Below are 26,271 nucleotides of genomic sequence, written 5' to 3' on the forward strand. Positions count from 1 at the left end.
CTGGGGCCTGTGTTTGCAGACAGGCATGGCGCCAGCCGCCCGAAGGTCTCATCTGCCTCATCAGGAGATAAGGAGGCGAGCCGGGGGACTGTCTGCACCACACGGTGTGATCACCACACACACTCACACACACACACACTCTACCCACAGAACACTCACACACACACACACACTCTACCCACCAGAACATACACACACACACACTCTCTACCCACCAGAACACACACACGCACACACACAGTCCCTCACACACACACTACCCACCAGAACACACACACACACACAGTCCCTCACACACACACTACCCACCAGAACACACACACACACACACACACACACACACACTCTACCCAGCAGAACACACACACACACACACACAGTCCCTCACACTTGGATTTTCTAACGGCCAAGAGAGGAATAGCAGCAACAAACACCTTCAAACCACAACACTGGAGCTAATATTAATGAGTGGATTAATAATTGTTCCTATCGACTCCATCATGAGACACTGACAGTTTCTGTAACAGGAGCTAGTTAGGGTAATAAACGCACCGTTCTTGTGCTATCGTGCTAAATGGCAGGGTAAGTGGGAGAAAGAACAGCCCCCTGTAAATGTGCTGACGTTGAAACGCCATTGGCTGTGGCAATTGGAACCAATTTTCAACCAACAAGATTGAATTATTGCACGGCTGTACAGTGTTTTGGTACAGAGTGTCAGTCCGTCAACTGTATATTTTGAAACCCAAATTTAAGGACTATAAACACAGGCAGAGGGTGAGTCAACAACAGGCAGAGGGCGAGTCAACAACAAATCCAATGAGCTGGAGTACTAAACAACAACACATGTGTCACAGTACAGATTCTTACACGCTGCAGGGCAACCACCTGAAGGCACATTCCCAAGGACTTTCTACAAAGTATTAACTAATCATATCTCAGTCTTGTTTTTCAAAGCCTTTTACAGTACACATTGAGTCACACAGGTACAGCCCACATGGGCAGAACAGGTGTGTTCAGACAAAGCACAGGCGGCTTGTTTGGGAGGTCGTCTGCACAGCTGTGGGTGTGCATAGCTGGATTCTGAAACCAAATTTATTCAAAAAACAAAAAACTCCAAACTCATACATATGGTTAAACAAAACTCACACTGTGGACTATAGTTACTCATGTAATTTTGTATTTATTCAAGCAAATCAGGAGCAAAAGTATAACTGGAGTGTATGCTATATATAATATATATAATCCTCTGGTTCCAGACCTGACCACTAGGGGCAGCACACTGACCTTCCACCGCCCCTAGATTCATGTGAACTTCTGACCACCACCTGCTTGTCTGCTGCAATCTTTCGCCTTTTCCCTCCAAACAGAAAAGTGACTCGCTTTTATTACAGGATCTTCTGGTCACACTACGGCCGGCTGCAGATCTACTCCGAGCCCTAAACACGGGTCTCAGATGCCAGTCCTGGAGGGACTGCAGGTGTTGTGGTTTGAGGGTGTTTGTTGTCGCGGTTCCTCTCTTGACCGTTTGAAGTCCGTAATTACCAATTGTATCTTTAACCAGCGGCCTGCTAATGCCTGTCAACTCATCAAGCAGCAAAAGAGCACTAATGTCAGCCTTGTCCCCAAGGAAACAGGATCATTAATAACGGTTTGTTTTGGCGTAGTTGGGCAGTTACAGGATTTAACAGCTGCTGGGCTAAGTACCTATTGACGATGGAAAAACATTACCATCGATACCATGTCGATAGCTGACATTGACTGTCACGTGTCAAGCTTCTGCAAATGACGTTACGTTATTTACAAGCCCACTAACCGCGTCATTACGACACATTCAAATTACTCATGCGACTCCAAACGCAAAAACGTATGTCAATGTCGGTTTTTTCGGCTGAACTTTTCCCAAGTAATTCTTAACCATCCGTGTCACCAGCCCCCTCTCCTGCGTACAGCTCATTCACTCTAAAGTCTAAACATTAAAACGAGCAGGAGACAGATCATTCTAAATGTAGATTAACGTATCAAAGTATGATTTGTTACATACGAACAGTGCATGCGTGCTAATGAATTATGTACAAGGACTTATGGTTTAAATGTAATTTATGGTTTTAAAATTATTATTATTATTATTTTGTAAATGCCCCAATCTAAATGGATTGAAGCACTGCACACATACTACGCAATTTAAACTACAGTAAGTAGGCTAATGAAGATTCCGCGTTTAGACTAGGACCAAGTTGTTTTCCTGTGTGTCCCCACAGATTACCTTCTGAAACGCCAATCAAAGGATATGGTGAAATGCACTTTACACATATCAAATTTTAAAGACACACTTTAAAATTTAACTTGAATGTTAGTATGCAACTAAAAGCAGAGTAAAATTTGAGTTTAAATGTAAATAAATATTAAATATGAAATTCAAATCTAGTGCCAGAGATGCCAGAACACAGCCCTGGTGTAAAATCCAACCAGATTTAGATAACAGCTACCAGCTGTTTCAAAACATAGCTTGAGCTGGTCAAACCATGTTGAGTATGGAGCTGGTCTGAACTGGCCAACCAGCTGTTTCAAAACCAAGTTGAGCTGTTTTTTTTTCCAACAGGGAGGTCAGATGCAAAGAACAGTGCTTTAGATGCAAAGAACAGAAGCAGGGAAAAGCAAGTGGCTGACTCCCATAAAATATCACAGCCAAGTCCTCGATATTTATTTCCATCCAAAACAGGTTAAGCAAAGTGAATAATGGGTCCGTTTTCACGTGCTTTTTGCGGGGTCGCACTGTCCCAATCGTTTCAATTCAATTATTTGGCAAATGCAGCGAACGACGTAATTTAACGATAGGTTGGTATATATGCAATGTAAAATCTTTGTCGGACAAATAAACCGTTTCAGGAAGCGGACAAAACTGACGTTGATTTTGACTGCTATTCAAATACGAGCTGCAGCCGGCGAGCCGCCGGGGAGACACCGAAACGGAGACTCTTTAAAACGCGTGCGATAACATGTTCTCGTCGCTTCCTCGGCAAATGAGTTGCCAACAATGAAATAGAAACAAATCTTACCAAATTCGCTTCCGTGTTGTTGTTTTTGTACTCTTGACAATCGGAATACAAGCCGTTTCTGGCATTAATGACAGCCTACATCTCACAGGAAATGTGCCTGATGTGCAAGGCTATTGCTTCTATTAGCATTCGATTGCATTGCTACATCTACGAATTGGATTACGAAGTATGGCTTGATTTACATTGTATCTGTGGGTGAGATAAGGCGTGCTCGCGGTCTTGGAGTAACATCATTGGTTGACAAACAGCAATTAGATGCAAATTCTGAACCTGAGTCAAGGGCGGGGTCAGCCTATCCTGGTTAAATAAAGGGATTGTCGGCAAACGTATTGAAACATTTCAGCAAAAAAATATACTCGCAAAGCTAGAAAAATAGGGCCTTTTCGTTTGCAACTTCTGTTGTCTTGACCTTTTAGTATAGGCGCTCACAGTGTAGAATGATTATGTATTTTTCGTTTCCTAACGTCAACGCCCTTTCGGCGATTACCCTAACCCTATTACACAATTTCCTAATAGCGTTTAAGCGCCTGGAGAGTCTGTGTGTATTGTACATACCCCATGCTGTGTGTATACCTCATGCTGTGTGTGTAGTACATACCCCATGCTGTGTGTGGGTGTACATACCCCATGCTGTGTGGGTGTACATACCCCATGCTGAGGTTGTATTGCAATAAATGCTCACGCGCCGTGGGTGACAGCAGATGTCTACTTTCAGCCTACTGTGTGTGTGTGTGTGTACTCACACGTGAGCACTCTCTCTCCCTCCCTCTCTCTCCTCTCTCCCTCACTCTCCCTCACTCTCTCTCTCCCTCTCTCTCCTCTCTCCCTCTCTCTCCCTCACTCTCTCTCTCGCTCAAATGTCTTTAGCAGTTTTCAGATTGTTTGACCTATTTTTTGTTTATTTTAGATATCTGGCCATTGTGTGTATGCTGCAATACAGAGCTATAAACGAAGATCCGGCCAACTCACACATCGCTGCGGAAATATGGCAGGTTAGTGAAACAGCAGACCCCACAGTTTGAAACTAATTTCACATCATGAAATGTTTGACATTTAAACAACGGCAGTGCACAAAGCCTTTACATAACCATACGTATGAAGCTGGCCGTTGATTTTCACTGACTTGATGTTTGCCAAAGAACCAAATGGACAGCCAATTATAAAGGTCTGTGTCTTAGTTCAAGCCTAGTGTGACATCACACAGCCTCCTTATACAGGCAAGCATACTCATATTATGAGAGTTATTACATGCAGAAGGATAATAATGATTTATTATTGTTAAGAATGGGGTAGGCTGTCTTTGTGGGAGAGGTGCTTCAGTGGAGAAAATGGCATAGTGATTAGACAAGTGGGATTGCAGGTTTGATTTCTGGAGGGTGGGTGGGTGGGGGGGGGGTTACAAGATCTACACACCGCTTTGCATAGTTATACAACTGTGCTGTTGTATAACAGTTGTACAGTATTGTAAAGTTGTATAACTGTACGATATTTGTTGAGTATGACACAACAATATTTATTAATAATATTATTATAATAATAATAATAATTTATTGCATATAGGACCGTGGCTGTTCTCAAAGCCCTGCAGTGCTGAGGGGGACTCTCTCCGGAGCCTGGGAGAAGCACGGCAGCCATTTTGCTCCAGAAAGCTGAGGAAGAGAGGAAGAGAGGAAGAGAGGATGACGATTATCCTCCAGCCTCAGGGACAATGAGGCGGCTGATAGAACCCCTCTGTGATAAGTGGGTCGGCTCCAAAACCCAACTGGCTAGTGAACCGGGTTGGCATGGTTTCTACTCCATTTAGAGCAGACACATGGTGCCCATACCTTCCGTATAAACGGTTTGCTGCACCCTTGCTGGTACACAGCAAGCCGGCAGATCCAAAAGGAGCCCAGCCACTGTCTGTACGCAACACAGTGTGTGGCAGTTAAAACCAATTTTCAACCAATGAGCCGTTATACAATGTTTTGGTAGTGGAGTGTGGGGCCGTCAACTGTATTTAAGGACTATAAACACAGGCAGACAGTGAGTCAACATGTCAGTGAGCCTTTTTCAATGATAGGAAGGGATTTACGATGGTCTTGTAACAATGTTTTGACACAGAAATCGTACCAATAGTACCTCGGATTTGCTCTTGCTCTTTCGCACAAACGGATGAAGCAGGAATCACACGTGGTTTATTTATGTTACTGTAGTGCCCTCTAGAGGACAATGCCATTCCTTATTTACAAATGTTATTAGTAGGCTTCACCAATTTTTTAACAGTTTTTTTTTTACTATTTCATGCAGTCGAATGAAAAAAGTTCGTACTGTGAGAACCCTTCAAAACAAATATTTAAATACTCCCGTGTGCTTTTGTGCTTGAAAATGTGCGAATGAAACAGAAGTTGTCATTTCAATGACTTAGGAGCTCCAGTACTGCGCAACACATGACGTCATAGACTCACACTGCACACGAAGTGTATGCATCCTGAACACGCTCACGAGCTTTATTAAGGACCTTAAGGCACCTCTCCTTACGGCCAGGCGTATACAGTGTACACCGATGCATGCTTGCTATCTTATTTCAGGAAGAAAGAAAAAAAGACATTGTTAAAAAATTATCTGAAATACATTTACAGATAGCGTGAAGAAGCGACAGTAAAAAAATATTTATTTCCGGTAACGGCACGCGCTTGTGGCGTAAGTTATAATGCCGGAGTCAACAAATGAAACATGATGATGATGAAGATCACATTATTAGGTCTGCCAGGCCCTTGTGCGTCTGCGTTGAGTTTCGCCCCCATTGAGTCCATGTGCAGTGCAGACGACTTTTGACGAAATGAAATCAGCCGATCCCAGTTCTGAGTGAGGAACGCAGTTTTTTCTGATACCCTGGTCCAAGGAAAACAATGTCGACAACCGCCACGCCTGTGGTTACCGCGGCAACCTTCCATGCAAGTTTCGGAATATACGAACACAGCAAATGTGCCCACAACAAACAAATTCTCTTAAGATATTTTGGTTGGTTAAATAATCAGCAAATGTAGAATATGTGGGAGCGTGCTTGTCCATTGAAGGTATGCATTTTTTGGCACCAATGTTCTTTAACTGCGATTTGACCTAAAATAATGAATTTCAACAGATCAGAACCTATTGGTAATCTTTTAAATTAAATAAGTGATAAATATGAAGAACAATTCCCAACTGCACTTAGCAATGTTTCTCAAGCAGCTCAGAAGCTTGGTTGGAAGCGTTTTCACTGAGAGTACATGGTTGGAATGATGATGAATTCAGTTCAGTATACTGAGTATAGGAGTATAGGAGGTCCAGTCAGACCATAAGCACGAGGAGAAATATAACACTAACGTAGATAACGTAAGGGTAATTACAAATGTGGGTAAACTTCAATCAGCATCATGGGAGGCAGAAAACCCCACTCCCCTCCGCGCACACACTGAAATGGATGTATGTTAATATCGAACACGGTTTTTGTTTTAGACCTACTGCCCTTGAGTTACAGAATCTACGGGTTAGAAAAGGGAGATCTGTTAACCACAAGACTGCGGTGAAAGCAACACGGAATGTGTTCATCCTAAACTGGACATGCGAGGGACGTGTGTTGTTTTTAACACATCTGTTTTGAGAGCGCGTGCTTTAGCCGTTAAGATCTCGGCCTCAGGCAGGTGCAGAATCTTCAGGTGATTCATTGAGTCCCTCAGCATGGCGTGCCGTGTGTGACCCGGCACAAGGACACGGAATGGCGGATTCCGCAGGCACGAGGTGGAGTTTAAGAAGGGCTCCCTGCAACTGTAGTCTCCTCTAGGGTCCTGAACGTACTTGTTCCTGGGTTTGATTTGCACTTTGTTGTACATCGCTCTGGATATGAGCGTCTGCTAAATGCCTGTAATTTAATGTAATGCAGTGCAATGTAATTTAATGTAATGTAGTGTAACGTGATATTACGTAGGCTAATGGGCGGTTCTGTTAAGGCCCTGTTCGGGAACACAGATGGGCTGCAGTGTGGGGTGTCGGCAGCCTTTTGGGGCGACGCGTGTTTGGCTGTAGCGCCACCCAGGGACGGGAGGATTACATTCGGCTGGGATGTCGACGCCTCGCCATGCAGCAGCAGCGACCCCTGCTGGTCAGTCTGAGCAGCTGATGGGTGAACTGCAGCCTGAGGAGAAGCCAGAGGATCATCTCATACTTTGGAGGACCAGCGCATTCTCCCACTCTCCCAACAACGGCGGTCACGATGAGCACTGGGGTGTGTGTGGAGGATGGCTGGGCATTCCAAACAGGGAGAACGGGGAAAGAATGGCTAAGGGCCTTGTAGGAAAACTATGGAATTATTGGAAGTCACACAGTACAATCATAAACCTGCACAGGCTATGTGGCGAAGATTACATATGCATAAGCTTATAATAGCGTGCAATGCATAAATAACTGAATAATAACTGGCAGCTGATATGTGTGTAGTTGGTCACTTCTGTCAAATTAAATTCCTAAAAATGTTTTTAAAGACCGTTGAGAAGAGCAGCGTGTCGGTCCAGCATCGAGGAGAGGTATGTTTCTGAGGGTCTGGTGAGGAGAGGTATGTTTCTGAGGGTCTGGTGGCGTCGGAACGTTCCGGGCGGGAGGGCTGTTCTGATTGGCTGGTTTCTGTCGACGCAGCGTTCCAGACGAGATGCACATTTCCGTCACACAGTTTCCAATCAGGTGGAGGGGGCCGGAGAAAGAGATTTTGCTCATTTTATTTTTGGTCATCATTCTTTTGGGGGCTCTCCGCCAATAATACAGATGGAAACAGGAAGGGGGGGAGACGTCCCTGGCTCTACTCGTCCTTGTCCTCTTCGGCGTTCCCGTCAGGTTCCTGCTCCGGCTCCCGTTCCTGTTGCAGCCCCTCTTCCTGTTCCTGTTCCTGTTCCTGTTCTTCTTCCTGTTCCTCTTCCTGTTCCAGCTCCTCCTGTGGCTCCACCTCCTCATATTCCTGGTTCAGGTTGTCGTGGTATTCCAGGTTCTCATCTGCGTGGCATTCCGGGTTCTGGTCACTGTGGTATTCCGGGGTCTCGTCATATTGGTATTCCTGGTGCCCGTTCCCGGGGCAGGCCTGCTGCTCGTCGTCCTGGTAACCCTGGTAGCCCTCGTCCTGGTAATGCTCGTGGGCGTGGCCGTCCGCCCCCGCCCCGTTCCGCTCCGGATCCTCCTCGCTCTTGGGGCAGTACTTGGAGTTGTAGATCTGGCGACCCAGGCCGAAGTTCTGGCCGCTCTGATTGGCTCCCTGGGTGTAGCCCATCTGCAGGGACATGGTGCTGTTGTCGCACTTGTCCGTGCCCAGCTTCTGGTCATAGATGGCACGGCGGGTGCCTGGCGCAGTCATGCCAGCCTGTGGGAGAGGAAAGAGCATGGTGACCGCTCCTATAGCACTGTGTACCTACAGCTCCTACAGCACTGTGTACCTACAGCTCCTATAGCTCCTATAGCTCTGTGTACCTACAGCTCCTATAGCTCCTACAGCACTGTGTACCTACAGCTCCTATAGCTCCTATAGCTCTGTACCTACAGCTCCTATAGCTCCTATAGCTCTGTGTACCTATAGCTCCTATAGCTCCTACAGCACTGTGTACCTACAGCTCCTATAGCTCCTACAGCACTGTGTACCTACAGCTCCTATAGCTCCTATAGCTCTGTGTACCTACAGCTCCTACAGCACTGTGTACCTACAGCTCCTATAGCTCCTACAGCACTGTGTACCTACAGCTCCTATAGCTCCTACAGCACTGTGTACCTACAGCTCCTACATCACTGTGTACCTACAGCTCCTATAGCTCCTATAGCTCTGTGTACCTACAGCTCCTATAGCTCCTACAGCACTGTGTACCTACAGCTCCTATAGCTCCTACAGCACTGTGTACCTACAGCTCCTACAGCACTGTGTACCTACAGCTCCTATAGCTCCTATAGCTCTGTGTACCTACAGCTCCTATAGCTCCTACAGCACTGTGTACCTACAGCTCCTACATCACTGTGTACCTACAGCTCCTATAGCTCCTACAGCACTGTGTACCTACAGCTCCTATAGCTCCTACAGCACTGTGTACCTACAGCTCCTATAGCTCCTATAGCTCTGTGTACCTACAGCTCCTATAGCTCTGTACCTACAGCTCCTATAGCTCCTATAGCTCTGTGTACCTACAGCTCCTATAGCTCCTACAGCACTGTGTACCTACAGCTCCTATAGCTCCTATAGCTCTGTGTACCTACAGCTCCTATAGCTCCTACAGCACTGTGTACCTACAGCTCCTATAGCTCCTACAGCACTGTGTACCTACAGCTCCTATAGCTCCTATAGCACTGTGTACCTACAGCTCCTACAGCACTGTGTACCTACAGCTCCTATAGCTCCTATAGCTCTGTGTACCTACAGCTCCTATAGCTCCTACAGCACTGTGTACCTACAGCTCCTATAGCTCCTACAGCACTGTGTACCTACAGCTCCTACAGCACCTAGGGGCGACATGGCTCGGGCAGTAAGAGCAGTTGTCTGGCAGTCGGAGGGTTGCCGGTTCGATCCCCCGCCCGGGCGGTGTCGAAGTGTCCCTGAGCAAGACACCTAACCCCCAAATGCTCCTGACGAGCTGGTCGGTGCCTTACATGGCAGCCAATCGCTGTCAGTTTGTCAGTGTGTGAGTATGTGTATGAATGGGTGAATGAGAAGCATCAATTGTACAGTGCTTTGGATAAAAGGCGCTATATAAATGCCAACCATTAACCATTGTGTGAGGCAGTGTGTTGAGTGTAGGTGTTGAGTGTTGAGTGTAGAAGCAGTGTGTTGAGTGTAGGTGTTGAGTGTTGAGTGTAGAGGCAGTGTGCTGAGTGGGTAGGCCCTCAGGACCCACCTGGCTTGCCCCCTTGTTGGTGCCCATCTGCAGGCTGATGGTGGAGTTGTCCATGGGGGGGAGGATGTGAGCTTTGGGGTCGTACAGGTGCCTCCTGGTGCCATACGCATTCATACCTGCCTGGCTGGCACACTTATTAGTGCCCATCTGGAAAGAGAGGGAGAGGGGGAGGGAGAGAAGAGGAGGGATTGCATAGTAAGCGAGAGGTAAAATGGAGGTGGAGGGAGGGAGCAGGCAAGAGGAAGAGAGGAAGAAAGAAAAAATAACAAGGAGAGAGTGGAGAGGAAAAAAAGAGAGAGAGAGAGAGAGAAAGAGAGAGTCAGAACAGAGCACCAGCGCCTCAATATCTGATGGTGGACAGACCCCCCCCCCCCCCGTAACCCCACCCTCACGCCTGCAGCCCCCCGTAACCCCGCCCCCCCGTAACCCCGCCCTCACACCTGCCCCCCCCGTAACCCCGCCCTCACACCTGCCCCCCGTAACCCCGCCCTCACACCTGCAGCCCGATGACGCACTGCCCCGCCTTCATCTTCTCCTCGTTGAAGGAGCGCTCCTGCCGGTCCGCGTACTTCACCCCGAAGTCGACCCCAGACTGCAGGCCCTTGGTCTTGGCCTGGGGGTGAGAACACGATTAATCACTGCACTGGAGGAGCACAAGTAATAATAATAATATTAATAATCATAATAATACATTCAATTTATATCGCGCCTTTCACAAACCCAAGCACGCTTCACATTAAAAGACACACAGACACAGAACACCAAAACAGAGACAACATAGAAACCAACCCGCTAGCCGAAGACCAACTACTAAACCAACCAAACAACTAACTAGCTAACCAATCAATTAAACACAGGCTTTAGTGAACAAATGGGTTTTGAGGGCAGCTTTAAACGTGTCCAGGGTTGGGGCTTAGTGAACCTCCATGGGGAGAGAGCTCCAGAGGTTGGGTGCTGCCACTCTGAAGGCTCTGTCCCCAAAGGTTTGTTGGCTGGAGTGGGGGACGGAGAGGGGTTGGGGTGGGGGGGGGGACGGAGAGGGGTTGGGGTGGAGTGGGGGGCGGAGAGGGGTGGGGGGCGGAGAGGGGTGGGGGTGGGGTGGGGGGCGGAGAGGGGTTGGGGTGGAGTGGGGGGCGGAGAGGGGTGGGGGGCGGAGAGGGGTGGGGGTGGGGTGGGGGGCGGAGAGGGGTGGGGGTGGGGTGGGGGGCGGAGAGGGGTGGGAGTGGGGTGGGGGGCGGAGAGGGGTTGGCGTGGGGTGGGGGGCGGAGAGCAGACCCGTGTCTGAGGACTGCAGTCTCCACAGTTTGTCTCATCATGTACTGGATACCACTACAGCACCTCACTTCTGTTAATAATCCATTACACAGCTCCAAAAAATGCTGAATGCAGCCCTCCCACCTTACAAAATGTATACCAGCAACGTCCCGGGCACAAGCAGACATGATAAGATGGGAAATAGCAATATGACTTTTCACGTAGGATCTCCACCAATCAGCGAGTACATTGGTAGCAAGTGAAAGAAGGACCCTGACTGTGATTGGTGGATGCTTTCTGGCTGTACTTCCAGGATCCATTCACAGGTGACGGGAGTACTGCCCTGATCCACCAATCACCAGAGGGGTTCTATGAAATACCGTAAAAGGCAAGAGGACTCGTGTCTTCTTGCTCTGTTGAATTTCACCAGGCAAGATCAATCGAGCACAGAAATGATATCAATGCTACGTCTTGATGTTGCCAGTTGTTTTTAACATTCAACATTGTTCCACTATAACGTGGATACGTGTATAAATGTGTGTTTTTTCTGCAGGCTTTACCATGCCAGCCAGGGCCAGGAGAGTGGTCTGCACTTGGGTCATGTTCCCGCTCTCGAACAGGTCGTTGGCCTCGAAGATGTCAAGGGGCTTGAGGCCGTAGGCGGTGATGGCTTTGATGAAGTTGGACAGGTTCTCCAGCTGAGGCGCAAGGGCAGATAGGCAGCGTGAGACAGCCAGAGAGGAAACAACTACAACAACTACGAATAAGAATTTTTGCACTGAACTCACCGACAGTAACATGAAACAAGGCAAGATTATACATTTTTTCCCCCAAAAATGAGCATGAGTTCCACACTAGGGTTCTACGTTCTCTTCCCTCTCACAGGCTGTGACAACCAACCAATCAGAAGCCAGGAAGCCAGTGACATCATTCTGCAGCACAGTCTTGTTTTGTAGCCTGCCTGCTGATTGCTTCTGCATGTGCTTTGCCCAGTCGGCAGCCTGCTACTCTGGACACACACAGGTTGTGTCCGAAACAGCCCCCTGACTACTGTGTCCGGAAGAACTGTGCCGTCTACAAACGATATTCCAGCCCCTCACCTGGTGCCAGTTTTGGGAAGATTGGCTGACCTTCCTCACCGAGCCGGGCTGAAGCTTGTTGATCAGCCTGTGGGGCCACACAGAGGGGAGATCAGCTACACAGGTGAGATCAGCCACACAGAGGTGAGGGTGAGATCAGTCACAGAGAGGTGAGATCAGCCACACAGGTGAGATCAGTCACACGGAGGTGAGGGTGAGATCAGTCACAGAGAGGGGAGATCAGCCAAACAGAGAGGTGAGATCAGCCACACAGAGAGAGGTGAGATCAGCCACACAGAGAGGTGGGATCAGTCACAGAGAGGTGGGATCAGTCACAGAGAGGTGGGATCAGTCACAGAGAGAGGTGAGATCAGCCAAACAGAGGTGGGATCAGTCACAGAGAGGTGAGGGTGAGATCAGTCACAGAGAGGTGAGATCAGCCAAACAGAGAGGTGAGATCAGCCACACACAGAGAGGTGAGATCAGCCACACAGATGAGATCAGCCACACAGAGAGGTGAGATCAGCCACACAGATGAGATCAGCCACACAGAGGTGAGATCAGCCACACAGATGAGATCAGCCACACAGAGAGGTGAGATCAGCCACACAGATGAGATCAGGCACACAGAGAGGTGAGATCAGCCACACAGATGAGATCAGCCACACAGAGGTGAGATCAGCCACACAGTGAGGTGAGATCAGCAACACAGAGGTGAGATCAGCCACACAGAGGTGAGATCAGCCACACAGAGGTGAGATCAGCCACACAGAGAGGTGAGATCAGCCACACAGAGAGGTGAGATCAGCCACACAGTGAGGTGAGATCAGCCACACAGAGAGGTGAGGGTGAGATCAGCCACACACAGAGGTGAGATCAGCCACACAGAGAGGTGAGATCAGCCACACAGAGAGGTGAGATCAGCCACACAGAGGACACTCACGCGCAGAGGATGGAGCCGTTCTTCAGGCCCTTCTGGAAGTCGTCCCCGATGGCGCTGCCCGTCACCTCCTCGATCCAGAGCCGCAGCTCCTCCTCACGCCGCGGGTCGTACTTCTGCGCGATCTGAGGAACAGGGAGGGAGCGTCAGGCACGAGGCTACAGCGCAGCACACACACTCACACGCTGATCCTACACACTGATCCTACACACTCACACACTGATCCTACACACTCACGTGCTGATCATACACACTTGTGTAATAATGTTGTAAATGCATGAGAGGCCGGGGGGTTCCCGGAAACAGGCCTTCCAGTCCCATAAAGCCATTTCCTGTTTGGGAAAGGAGAACATCCTGTATGCCTGCTGTGTCACAGGAAGTGGAGGGTGGAGGGAGCCAGACGCAGGGGGCCAGACACAGGGGGCCAGGGGGCCAGACGCAGGGGGCCAGGGGGCCAGGGGGCCAGGGGGCCAGACGCAGGGGGCCAGACGCAGGGGGCCAGACGCAGGGGGCCAGACGCAGGGGGCCAGGGGGCCAGGGGGCCAGACGCAGGGGGCCAGACGCAGGGGGCCAGGGGGCCAGACGCAGGGGGCCAGACGCAGGGGGCCAGACGGAGGGGGCCAGACGCAGGGGGCCAGGGGGCCAGACGCAGGGGGCCAGACGCAGGGGGCCAGACGGAGGGGGCCAGACGGAGGGGGCCAGACGGAGGGGGCCAGACATAGGGGGCCAGACACAGGGGGCCAGGGGGCCAGACGCAGGGGGCCAGACGGAGGGGGTCAGACACAGGGGGCCAGACGCAGGGGGCCAGACGCAGGGGGCCAGACGCAGGGGGCCAGGCGCAGGGGGCCAGGGGGCCAGACGCAGGGGGCCAGACGCAGGGGGCCAGACGCAGGGGGCCAGACGCAGGGGGCCAGGGGGCCAGACGCAGGGGGCCAGACGCAGGGGGCCAGGCGCAGGGGGCCAGGGGGCCAGACGCAGGGGGCCAGACGCAGGGGGCCAGACGCAGGGGGCCAGACACAGGGGGCCAGGGGGCCAGACGCAGGGGGCCAGACGCAGGGGGCCAGACGGAGGGGGCCAGACGGAGGGGGCCAGACGGAGGGGGCCAGACATAGGGGGCCAGACACAGGGGGCCAGACGGAGGGGGCCAGACGGAGGGGGTCAGACACAGGGGGCCAGGGGGCCCAACACAGGGGGCCAGACGGAGGGGGTCAGACACAGGGGGCCAGGGGGCCAGACGCAGGGGGCCAGACGGAGGGGGTCAGACACAGGGGGCCAGGGGGCCAGACGCAGGGGGCCAGACGGAGGGGGCCAGACGCAGGGGGCCAGGCGCAGGGGGCCAGGGGGCCAGACGCAGGGGGCCAGACGGAGGGGGCCAGACGCAGGGGGCCAGACGCAGGGGGCCAGACGCAGGGGGCCAGACGCAGGGGGCCAGGGGGCCAGGGGGCCAGACGCAGGGGGCCAGACGCAGGGGGCCAGACGCAGGGGGCCAGACACAGGGGGCCAGGCGCAGGGGGCCAGGGGGCCAGACGCAGGGGGCCAGGCGCAGGGGGCCAGGGGGCCAGACGCAGGGGGCCAGACGCAGGGGGCCAGACACAGGGGGCCAGGCGCAGGGGGCCAGGGGGCCAGACGCAGGGGGCCAGACGCAGGGGGCCAGGGGGCCAGGGGGCCAGACGCAGGGGGCCAGACGCAGGGGGCCAGACACAGGGGGCCAGACGGAGGGGGCCAGACGCAGGGGGCCAGGCGCAGGGGGCCAGACGGAGGGGGCCAGGCGCAGGGGGCCAGACGCAGGGGGCCAGGCGCAGGGGGCCAGGCGCAGGGGGCCAGGGGGCCAGACGCAGGGGGCCAGACACAGGGGGCCAGACACAGGGGGCCAGGCGCAGGGGGCCAGGCGCAGGGGGCCAGGGGGCCAGACGCAGGGGGCCAGACGCAGGGGGCCAGACGCAGGGGGCCAGACGGAGGGGGCCAGACATAGGGGGCCAGGGGGCCAGACATAGGGGGCCAGGGGGCCAGACGCAGGGGGCCAGGCGCAGGGGGCCCAACACAGGGGGCCAGACGCAGGGGGCCAGGCGCAGGGGGCCAGACGGAGGGGGCCAGACGGAGGGGGCCAGACATAGGGGGCCAGACGGAGGGGGTCAGACACAGGGGGCCAGACGCAGGGGGCCAGGCGCAGGGGGCCAGACGGAGGGGGCCAGACGGAGGGGGCCAGACATAGGGGGCCAGACACAGGGGGCCAGACGGAGGGGGTCAGACACAGGGGGCCAGACGGAGGGGGTCAGACACAGGGGGCCAGACGGAGGGGGTCAGACACAGGGGGCCAGGGGGCCAGACGCAGGGGGCCAGACGGAGGGGGCCAGACGGAGGGGGTCAGACACAGGGGGCCAGACGCAGGGGGCCAGACGCAGGGGGCCAGACGCAGGGGGCCAGGCGCAGGGGGCCAGGGGGCCAGACGCAGGGGGCCAGACGCAGGGGGCCAGACGCAGGGGGCCAGACGCAGGGGGCCAGGGGGCCAGACGCAGGGGGCCAGACGCAGGGGGCCAGGCGCAGGGGGCCAGGGGGCCAGACGCAGGGGGCCAGACGCAGGGGGCCAGACGCAGGGGGCCAGACACAGGGGGCCAGACGGAGGGGGCCAGACGGAGGGGGCCAGAAGGAGGGGGTCAGACACAGGGGGCCAGACGGAGGGGGCCAGACATAGGGGGCCAGACACAGGGGGCCAGACGGAGGGGGCCAGACGGAGGGGGCCAGACGGAGGGGGTCAGACACAGGGGGCCAGACACAGGGGGCCAGACGGAGGGGGCCAGACGGAGGGGGTCAGACACAGGGGGCCAGACGGAGGGGGCCAGGGGGCCAGGGGGCCAGGGGGCCAGACGCAGGGGGCCAGACGCAGGGGGCCAGACGCAGGGGGCCAGACGGAGGGGGCCAGACGGAGGGGGCCAGAAGGAGGGGGCCAGACATAGGGGGCCAGACACAGGGGGCCAGACGGAGGGGGCCAGACGGAGGGGGCCAGACGGAGGGGGTCAGACACAGGGGGCCAGACACAGGGGGCCAGACGGAGGGGGCCAGACGGAGGGGGTCAGACACAGGGGGCCAGACGGAGGGGGCCAGACATAGGGGGCCAGACACAGGGGGCCAGACGGAGGGGGCCAGACGGAGGGGGCCAGACATAGGGGGCCAGACACAGGGGGCCAGACGGAGGGGGCCAGACGGAGGGGGCCAGACGGAGGGGGTCAGACACAGGGGGCCAGACGGAGGGGGCCAGACATAGGGGGCCAGACACAGGGGGCCAGACGGAGGGGGCCAGACGGAGGGGGTCAGACACAGGGGGCCAGGGGGCCAGACGCAGGGGGCCAGACGGAGGGGGTCAGACACAGGGGGCCAGGGGGCCAGACGCAGGGGGCCAGACGCAGGGGGCCAGGCGCAGGGGGCCAGGGGGCCAGACGCAGGGGGCCAGACGGAGGGGGCCAGACGCAGGGGGCCAGACGCAGGGGGCCAGACGCAGGGGGCCAGACGCAGGGGGCCAGGGGGCCAGGGGGCCAGACGCAGGGGGCCAGACGCAGGGGGCCAGACGCAGGGGGCCAGACACAGGGGGCCAGGCGCAGGGGGCCAGGGGGCCAGACGCAGGGGGCCAGGCGCAGGGGGCCAGGGGGCCAGACGCAGGGGGCCAGACGCAGGGGGCCAGACACAGGGGGCCAGGCGCAGGGGGCCAGGGGGCCAGACGCAGGGGGCCAGACGCAGGGGGCCAGGGGGCCAGGGGGCCAGACGCAGGGGGCCAGACGCAGGGGGCCAGACACAGGGGGCCAGACGGAGGGGGCCAGACGCAGGGGGCCAGGCGCAGGGGGCCAGACGGAGGGGGCCAGGCGCAGGGGGCCAGACACAGGGGGCCAGGCGCAGGGGGCCAGGGGGCCAGACGCAGGGGGCCAGACGCAGGGGGCCAGACGCAGGGGGCCAGACACAGGGGGCCAGGCGCAGGGGGCCAGGGGGCCAGACGCAGGGGGCCAGGCGCAGGGGGCCAGGGGGCCAGACGCAGGGGGCCAGACGCAGGGGGCCAGACACAGGGGGCCAGGCGCAGGGGGCCAGGGGGCCAGACGCAGGGGGCCAGACGCAGGGGGCCAGGGGGCCAGGGGGCCAGACGCAGGGGGCCAGACGCAGGGGGCCAGACACAGGGGGCCAGACGGAGGGGGCCAGACGCAGGGGGCCAGGCGCAGGGGGCCAGGCGCAGGGGGCCAGGGGGCCAGACGCAGGGGGCCAGACACAGGGGGCCAGACGCAGGGGGCCAGGCGCAGGGGGCCAGGGGGCCAGACGCAGGGGGTCAGACGCAGGGGGCCAGGCGCAGGGGGCCAGGGGGCCAGACGCAGGGGGCCAGACACAGGGGGCCAGACGCAGGGGGCCAGGCGCAGGGGGCCAGGGGGCCAGACGCAGGGGGCCAGGCGCAGGGGGCCAGGGGGCCAGACGCAGGGGGCCAGACACAGGGGGCCAGACGCAGGGGGCCAGGCGCAGGGGGCCAGACGCAGGGGGCCAGGGGGCCAGACGCAGGGGGCCAGACACAGGGGGCCAGACACAGGGGGCCAGGCGCAGGGGGCCAGGGGGCCAGACGCAGGGGGTCAGACGCAGGGGGCCAGGCGCAGGGGGCCAGGCGCAGGGGGCCAGGGGGCCAGACGCAGGGGGCCAGACACAGGGGGCCAGACGCAGGGGGCCAGGCGCAGGGGGCCAGGGGGCCAGACGCAGGGGGCCAGGCGCAGGGGGCCAGGGGGCCAGACGCAGGGGGCCAGACGCAGGGGGCCAGACGCAGGGGGCCAGACGGAGGGGGCCAGACATAGGGGGCCAGGGGGCCAGACATAGGGGGCCAGGGGGCCAGACGCAGGGGGCCAGGCGCAGGGGGCCCAACACAGGGGGCCAGACGCAGGGGGCCAGGCGCAGGGGGCCAGACGGAGGGGGCCAGACGGAGGGGGCCAGACGGAGGGGGCCAGACGGAGGGGGCCCAACACAGGGGGCCAGACGCAGGGGGCCAGGCGCAGGGGGCCAGACACAGGGGGCCAGACGGAGGGGGTCAGACACAGGGGGCCAGGGGGCCAGACGCAGGGGGCCAGACGCAGGGGGCCAGACGGAGGGGGCCAGGCGCAGGGGGCCAGACGGAGGGGGCCAGACGGAGGGGGCCAGACGGAGGGGGCCCAACACAGGGGGCCAGACGCAGGGGGCCAGGCGCAGGGGGCCAGACACAGGGGGCCAGACGCAGGGGGCCAGGCGCAGGGGGCCAGGAGGCCCAACACAGGGGGCCAGGTTCTGGTCTGGTCCAGACTCAGCCACACAAATGCTGCTCACAGCCTCAGTACTCATCACTGAACGGGCCCCTTCAGGTGTAACGATCACCTGGGCTCTCTGTCTGGAACTCGTTCGCTTTTCTCTCCAAGATGAAAATTAAGAGTTTTGAAAAGTTTTGATGTAAAAGTTTTTTTTAATTTTAAATATTAAGGTTTTTATTAATATTAAGGTTTCTAAGTACATTGTTCACAATACACACACATACATACACTCACAAAATCATACAGATACACACACACACATGCAGACACATTGCACATGCATCCACACACACTCTCACACACTCTCACACATACACACACTCTCACACACACTCTTACACACACACACACAGAGTTGAATTTAGCCACACATTTTACTGTGTACTGCATTAACAAACGTGCAAATTCCAGAAAGTTTCCGAGAGAACGGAGCTGCACGGCTCACCACAAATGTCCTGGCAGCAGAAGAAATGAAGGAGGAACATCTGTGAGGAACGAAACCTTCTGAGGGCATTCAGAGAGGCTCCAACGCCTCGCCATTCCTCTGACAATCACAGGATTACGAGTTTGGAAGTTTAATGATCAAAAACTCGTTTCTCAAAGAAAAATAAATAAATACTGAATCTAAAGCTCCCCAAAATTCAAGCACTTTCACAGACGGTGTCAGAAAATAATTTCTCATGTCTGACAGGAAATGCCGTCAGCCCTTTGACCCCTCTGACCTCCCCACGCTGTGGCGGGCCCCGAGCGCAGACACACAGCGCCTGCGTGGGGAACAGCGTGTTCTGGCAGCGCGGGGGCCGGGGGGCAGCTCAGCCCCCTGACCACAGGCCCCCGCCAGGCCCATCCGCCAGGCCGCGGAGGAGAGAGAACCTTCTGGAATGTTCCTGAACGGAGACGGATACGGGGCTCAAACAAACATTGGGCTGTCCCGATGGGGCGGTGCGGGGTGTGTGTGTGTGTGTGTGGGGGGGGGGGGGGGGTGCGGGATGTGTGTGTGGGGGGGGGGGGGGTGCGGGATGTGTGTGTGGGGGGGGGGGTGCGGGATGTGTGTGTGTGTGGGGGGGGGTGCGGGATGTGTGTGTGTGTGGGGGGGGGTGCGGGATGTGTGTGTGGGGGGGGGGGTGCAGGGTGTGTGTGTGTGTGTGGGGGGTGCAGGGTGTGTGTGTGTGTGGGGGGGGGGTGGTGCTGGATGTGTGTGTGGGGGGGGGGGTGCGGGATGTGTGTGTGTGGGGGGGTGCGGGATGTGTGTGTGTGTGTGGGGGGGTGCGGGGTGTGTGTGTGTGGGGGGGGGTGCGGGGTGTGTGTGTGTGTGGGGGGGGGGGGGGGCGGGTTTCTCTCAGCACAACCTAGAGTGACATTGTGCCGTCTCTCGGGGTGTGGGGGGGGGGCATTTTCTGTTTACTTACGGCAGTAAGGAGGCAGTAAGGAAAGGAGACCTCGAAACAGCCTTTAGGAATGTCTGATATGTGGATCACCCCCCCCCCCACACACACACACACACACACACTTTCTGCTGTAGACACACACACACTTCACTTTCTGCTGTACACACACAAACACACACACACTTCCTGCTGTAGACACACAAACACACACATCCCAATCTAACACATTAAAGGAAGAAGGTTTACTTAGCACAGCTATCCATCCATTCACACCTTGATGGATTCCAAGTAAGGTAGAAAAAAATTAATTGCATATCATTTATCACAATTACTTGATCAAAAACGAAGAGCAAATAACGATTTTGTCATTTACTCCAGGTGGGAACAAGGCCAGCCGTGAGCAGGCTGATGAGCTGGGGGGGAGGTCCCCTGTGGCAGGTCACGTGACCAGGTCACCAGCGTTAACTCTCAGCGCGCTGGTCTCTGCGAGTCAGCGGCTCTGTTTCCCGTTGTGTCTGAAAGGCCCCGCAGTCCCGACCGTGAAGAGGTCAAACATTCCACACTCGGGCTCTTCTGCGGAAAACAGCTATCTGATTAAACCAGTGCAATAAAAATAGCTTTCAACGAGCACTGGCTTCAGATCCCTTCAACAAAAGAAGTCAATTTGGAAATACACGTGGTCAGATCATGTGTTGCTGTCTCATGTCACCACTGACAGGGTCTGTCTGGGGATCCGTTCACTGACCGGCGTGAGCTGACACACAACATCAAAACACTGAGGAGGTCACAAACCACATGCACAAATCTGTCACCTACAAACTTTCTAAAGACCTGCCCTGTCCTGGGCCCCACCCTCCCTCCATCCGCCCATTCAGAGCTGCAGACATTTTAAACGTTTGCCCCCTAACTACACACGAGAAGTGCAGGAAAAGGTTCAAATGCTTGATAATAAATTACACACTTAATAATGAATTTGTACCTTCTTTGCTGAGAAAGCGTACTCAATTGCACCCAAGGAGAACAGTACTGTACTTTCAGCGTACACTCTATTTCTGGGAGTGTACGATCACTGTGAATGCTTTAGTTTGCCTTACTGTACGTTTGATCAACCTCTCTATTTCTGGCATTTGGTAGACGTTTATCCAGAGCAAAGTACAGTTGATTAGACTAAGCAGGATACAATCCTCCCCTGGAGCAATGCAGGGTTAAGGGCCTTGCTCAAGGGCCCAATGGCTGTGCAGATCTTATTGTGGCCACACCGGGATTAGAACCACCGACCTTGTGTGTCCCAGTCATGGACCTTAACCACTAAACTACAGGCCGCCCACAACAAAGGGCTCCATCTACACTGAACCTGTGTCAGTTTACCCTGAAGCTCAGTCAACACTAAAGATGAACTCACAGATCATTCCTGATCCCACAGGGAATACCTCTCTGTTGTTCATTTCTTACTGGAATTCTGCTATAATAAAATCACTTTGATCTGAATATTCAGCCATTCAGCAGTTTTTCTAACGAATTTAACTATTGCGCATTTTCTACATTTAAAAGCTGAAGAAAATTCAAGAAAAATAAAAATGGGTTATGGAATCTCTCAGATGAAATTGAATGTAGGCTCCCAGAACTATCCCAGGATTCCGGAGACAGAAACCATCGGCTAATTACGTAACAGTTTCAAAAGAAATATTGTTTCTCAAGTGCCGCCGCCCCGCCCCCGAATACCAAAACCTATAACCACCCCGCGCCCCCCTCCCAAGACGCGAGTACGCAGGAGTCCAATAATTAATGGTTCAACCCAATTAGCCTTTGCATAAGATAAAAGATTCGATAACGATCACAGTTAAAGATTTAGATGCCATCTGACCTTTTCTTCAGTGATTAACCGGGAGGATAGTGACCGCCGAGTCCCCTTTTACCTCCTAACGAGGGGGCGACGCCCGTGAATCCCATGTAACAAAACTTTTACAATTTATTCGTTTTTTCAAGTATATTGTGTTGCATGGTGGTGTATAGCAAGTCATGCATACACAAAGGTAGGCTGCATAAAAACTGCTGTCCTTACAATAAACCATTCTAAAAATAAATAAATAAAACAGAGCAACAGCATGACACTTGTTGATCATAACAACGTAAGCATTAAAACATGCTAACTTCATAACCATGTAACCTAGAAGGCTAGATGCGCAACTTGCAAACTCGCTGACAGTGTGATTTAGGCGAATATATTCGCCCGTAAAGTAAACCATTATGCATGCCATGGTATGCGGTTTCGCTTTGTCTCTTCATTAAAAAAATTTTTTTTTATATTCACATAAAAGTTTCAGAAACTTACTTTGCTTTTGACTTCTGCAGATAGCCCGTAGGCCGGGCCTTTGTTAAACTGCGTGCTGGACATCGTTGTCTCGCGGCTCACCCCTTTGTCGCCTGTTCTTCTCCGCAGTAAAATGAACGCAGCGTTCTGTTATTTTCGTAATGATAGAACTGACACCCAACCGATCGGCTCCTGCGGTAAACTACTTCCTTTCGCTTTTTTTTCTCCCCACCACCAAAACTTTGTTCATTGGTCCTAAGCTCCACCTTCTCCCTTTTCCCCTGTAAAGTTGATTGATATCGAAAAGCCCTTATATGGATAGAAAGTCCCCAATTCCTACGGCGAGGGGAGTTTCTTGTCTTACCAACCCGGGCGCGAAATGTGTAGTAGCCGAAGAATCTTGAGTCACAACTGGGCTACTGAATAACGTCACTCGCACGGAATTTTTCAGCGATAACGTAATGTGCAGTGACGTCACGTCCCAAGTCTGTGAGAATAATCGTTTAATATTTGCTGCGATTCATTATTATGTCGTGTATAACGTGAGTATAACGCCTACAGACAGGTAGCGATGACAGACATTACCTTTGTAATTCATAAATGCAAATTTAGAATGACAATGAAAATTGGAGGAATTTTTTTAGACTTAAGCCTATTAGTTAAAAACAGAGTTGCAAACAGCCGTTTAAATTGCTGAACCATAAAGTTGTTATAGGACTATTGTAATACTTTAGCCCATTTTTTTTATTCCGTGTTCCCTTGTGGCATCGCTATTATCGCTATTTATTCTAATGCCTACTCAACACATACCCCCCCCCTCTCTCTCTCTCTCTCTCTCTCTCTCTCTCTCTCTGCAGGACGTTGACATGGCAACCTACACGCTGACTCAGTTCTTTCTCTACGTTTCCTGAAAGTGTGTTTCACCCTTGGAGAGATTTCATGGCAAAATATTTCTCTCTCTCTCTTTTGTGTGCACGGCAGTGGCCTTGCTGTGTTCGTGTCTCTGGCAAACCGTCGCAACGAACAATAGCACCTACAGCAAGCAATATACACTATACACAATATACCGGCTCTACTAGCGGAGCCAGCTGGTAGCTGCATTACGTTTAGAGAGCAGCGGCGCAGCGCCAACGGGCCCCGCTTATAGCGGGGTGTCGCGGCTACACTTTCGCCACAGAGCAGAGAGGAAGAAAAAAAAAAACAGCTGGAAATGTTTAGGTAGACGTCGTCCCATTCCTTATTAGGCTAACTGCCAGAGCGGACGGATGTCTGGGTGGGATGGTATGCTATGTATTCGCCATATAGAGTGTGCATGTTGCCTGGAGGAGGTATGTTGTGTAGAAAGCGCATACTTTTAGCGCTCATGCACGGCGAAGCGTCTCAGTTTCCAGTAACAGCGGAAAATAAATGAACTGCTACTTTTGTGCGTGTGTGTGCTTATGTTTTGTTGGGAACGGGGGCTAACTGAATTACAAATGCGCCATTATCGTTTCTGGAGCCGTCACCAGGCTGCTGCATTAATTCAATGCCGAAATTTGCCGAGTCGCCTCTTAATTTGCGCCAACCCGGTGATGGAGCACATTCCTGGCAGTTTTTCTTTTCAGGTTTCAGCCGCCAGAGAATCGCCCTGCGGCGGGAAACACACATTCCTCCGCTCCAGCGAGAGGAAACACGTAGAGAGAGCGAGAGAGAGCGCGAGAGAGAGAGAGAGAGAGAGAGAGAGAGAGAGAGAGAGAGATAGATTACAAGAACATCGGCAAAGTTTCTGATAGAAAAGTTGCTGCTGGAAAACTGCTGGTGGTTGGTGGCAGTATTTGGGAAAATCATTCTACAAAGGGTTGAGAATGGTACCTTCAAAATGTACTTAAAAAGGAAAATAATTAGGTCTACTGGGTTTACATTGATGAACACACACACCAGCGTGTAATGGCAGTGTTAACGCATCATATAACCTTCATTTATGCGACCGCTGTGCGATTCCAAGGCAAAAGCCTATGGCAACCTGGCGGGCTGAAATATGTATTCATGGACCCAGGAGCGTTTCTGGGGCTCCTTTAAAGAGGGAAAACCGGTACCAGGCCCTACCGGCCACAGCGGGCCCACCAGCATTGCACTGCAGCCTACATATGGCACGTGTCTCAAAGCTCGAAATCACAGTTTATTCTTCCATTCTGAATAAGGACAGGAAGCAGGAACCCAAAAGTTTCCAAAGCTCCTCCAAACTCCTGACATGCGTTCGAGACAGAGAGAATGTTCATGGCAGTTGCCGTCCTAACGATTTTAAATGAACCTTTCATTTAGTTCGCCCCCAATGTCTTTTTAAAACAAATGGATGCGACTTAGGTCGAACAGTGGCAGCTAGCTGATTTCTTCCTGTCAGCGTTTCCCCCATCGGCAGCCGTTTTTGTTCGCCGCGCGCTACCTTTTTTGAATACGTCGCCGAACGTTAGCTAACTTTCGCCGTCTTGAATGTACGTCAGGTACTCCGCTCACAGCGGAACGGACATGATTTCGCGCCGTCACGGTGGTAATGTTCACCGACGAAATAAACGCCCTGCTCCTTTCATTGTTTGTCGATCATTCTGCCTTCAGCACCCCTGGACACCAAGCCAGACGCTGCAGATAAGGGAGCATTTACCCGCCCTGGCCTCCACTCTGCTGAGAACGCTCTCAGACCAGGATGGACAGAGATTTATGAAAGAAAACAGAGAGAGGCCAGGCTAGGGAAACACAGAGGGAACATGCAGAGCTGTGGAGTTATGGGTTTACACTGAACTCTCTGCATGGCTAAAGAGGCCTTTTTTGGTCGGCCTGACACGGCAAAAAGCAGAGCGTACATGTTGAGCCCCGGCGTAGTACGGAGCTCTCAGCCGGCAGTTTATGGGCATAGAGGCATTAACGGCCGGTTCTAGTCATAAATCTAAGTCATAAATCTTTGAAAAATGTTGTAATGCACGGAAGCACATTTACTGTTATCACTGCCAACACACACACAGTGGCATGCATACACACACACACACACACACACACACACATACACATACACACACATGCACACATACATGCATACATACACATACACACACACCCACACATACACACACACATGCACACATACACATACACATACTCACACACACACACACACACACACACACACATACACATACACACACACACACACACACCCATGGCCACATATGAGCATGCACCTTATCTGACGTTCGGTTGTTGCATGATACACAATCTTGTCCGTCGCTTTGGATAAAAGCGTCTGCTAAATAAAGTGCAATGTCAGATGTGCGTATCTAGATGTGTGAAAGACCCGGTAAACGTTAAACGAACGTCTGGATGTCTCATCTGCACAGTCGATGGCTTCTATCCAAGGCCCTGCAGAAAGAGCGCAAGGAGAGAATCAGACAAACACCGTCTGCAAGCCGGTCACAACCTGCCCTGTTTCCTTTTGATGGCAGAAATTACGACAGCAAGTAGTTAAACACGATTGCAGACAAGACACCCTTGGCAATAGCGATCACGCCAAGGCTTGTACATTCTGACACGCAGTCGATGTTCAGAATCGCCTACAAGAGGCATGACCCTGGGCCCAGATAAGCGCAGACAAACACAGGACCATGTTACCCCTGACATTTCACTTGTGAGGATGGCCCCTCCCTCGCCCATCGGAGGGGGGGGGGTTCTCTCTCACCAGCACTCCAGTGATTTTCCATCCAACTCGGGAGTTTTTTCAGGCAATATTTTGCCTGATTGTCCTTCCATTGGGCCTGCTGTTTAAAGCGTGTTTGTGAAAGTTCTCTGTAAAGAGTGCTTTACGAACACAACAGATATTGAATAAACCATGTTTTTGATCCTTACGATGCTCTACAGATTGTGGGCTGTCCAGTCCACTGTACACGCCCGCTCTGTATGGACTCGTTCACTGTGATTGTATCAATGATCGTTTCGAAAACAATGTTCGTTAGGATGAGTTTGTCACAGATTTTTCCTTACACCCCTAACTTCATGAAATAAAACCCAGGAACACAGCTTCAGGTAAAAATCTCTTTACTT

General features: G+C 53.7%; 1 protein-coding gene across 1 annotated transcript; it reads right to left on the reverse strand.

Moving 5' to 3' along the window:
• Positions 1-5,518: 5,518 nt before the first annotated feature.
• LOC133128440 (calponin-2-like) lies at positions 5,519-22,548 on the reverse strand. The gene is made up of 7 exons (XM_061241967.1): positions 22,225-22,548; positions 13,211-13,332; positions 12,289-12,355; positions 11,749-11,886; positions 10,431-10,547; positions 9,935-10,081; positions 5,519-8,421 (listed from the first exon to the last, which is right to left on the reverse strand). Exons 1-7 carry the CDS (start codon positions 22,285-22,287, stop codon positions 7,870-7,872), a joined length of 1,206 nt encoding a protein of 401 aa, XP_061097951.1. The 5' UTR covers positions 22,288-22,548; the 3' UTR covers positions 5,519-7,869.
• Positions 22,549-26,271: the final 3,723 nt, after the last annotated feature.

Source organism: Conger conger, chromosome 5, assembly GCF_963514075.1.
Source record: "Conger conger chromosome 5, fConCon1.1, whole genome shotgun sequence".
In the NCBI taxonomy this organism is placed as follows: Eukaryota; Metazoa; Chordata; class Actinopteri; order Anguilliformes; family Congridae; genus Conger; species Conger conger.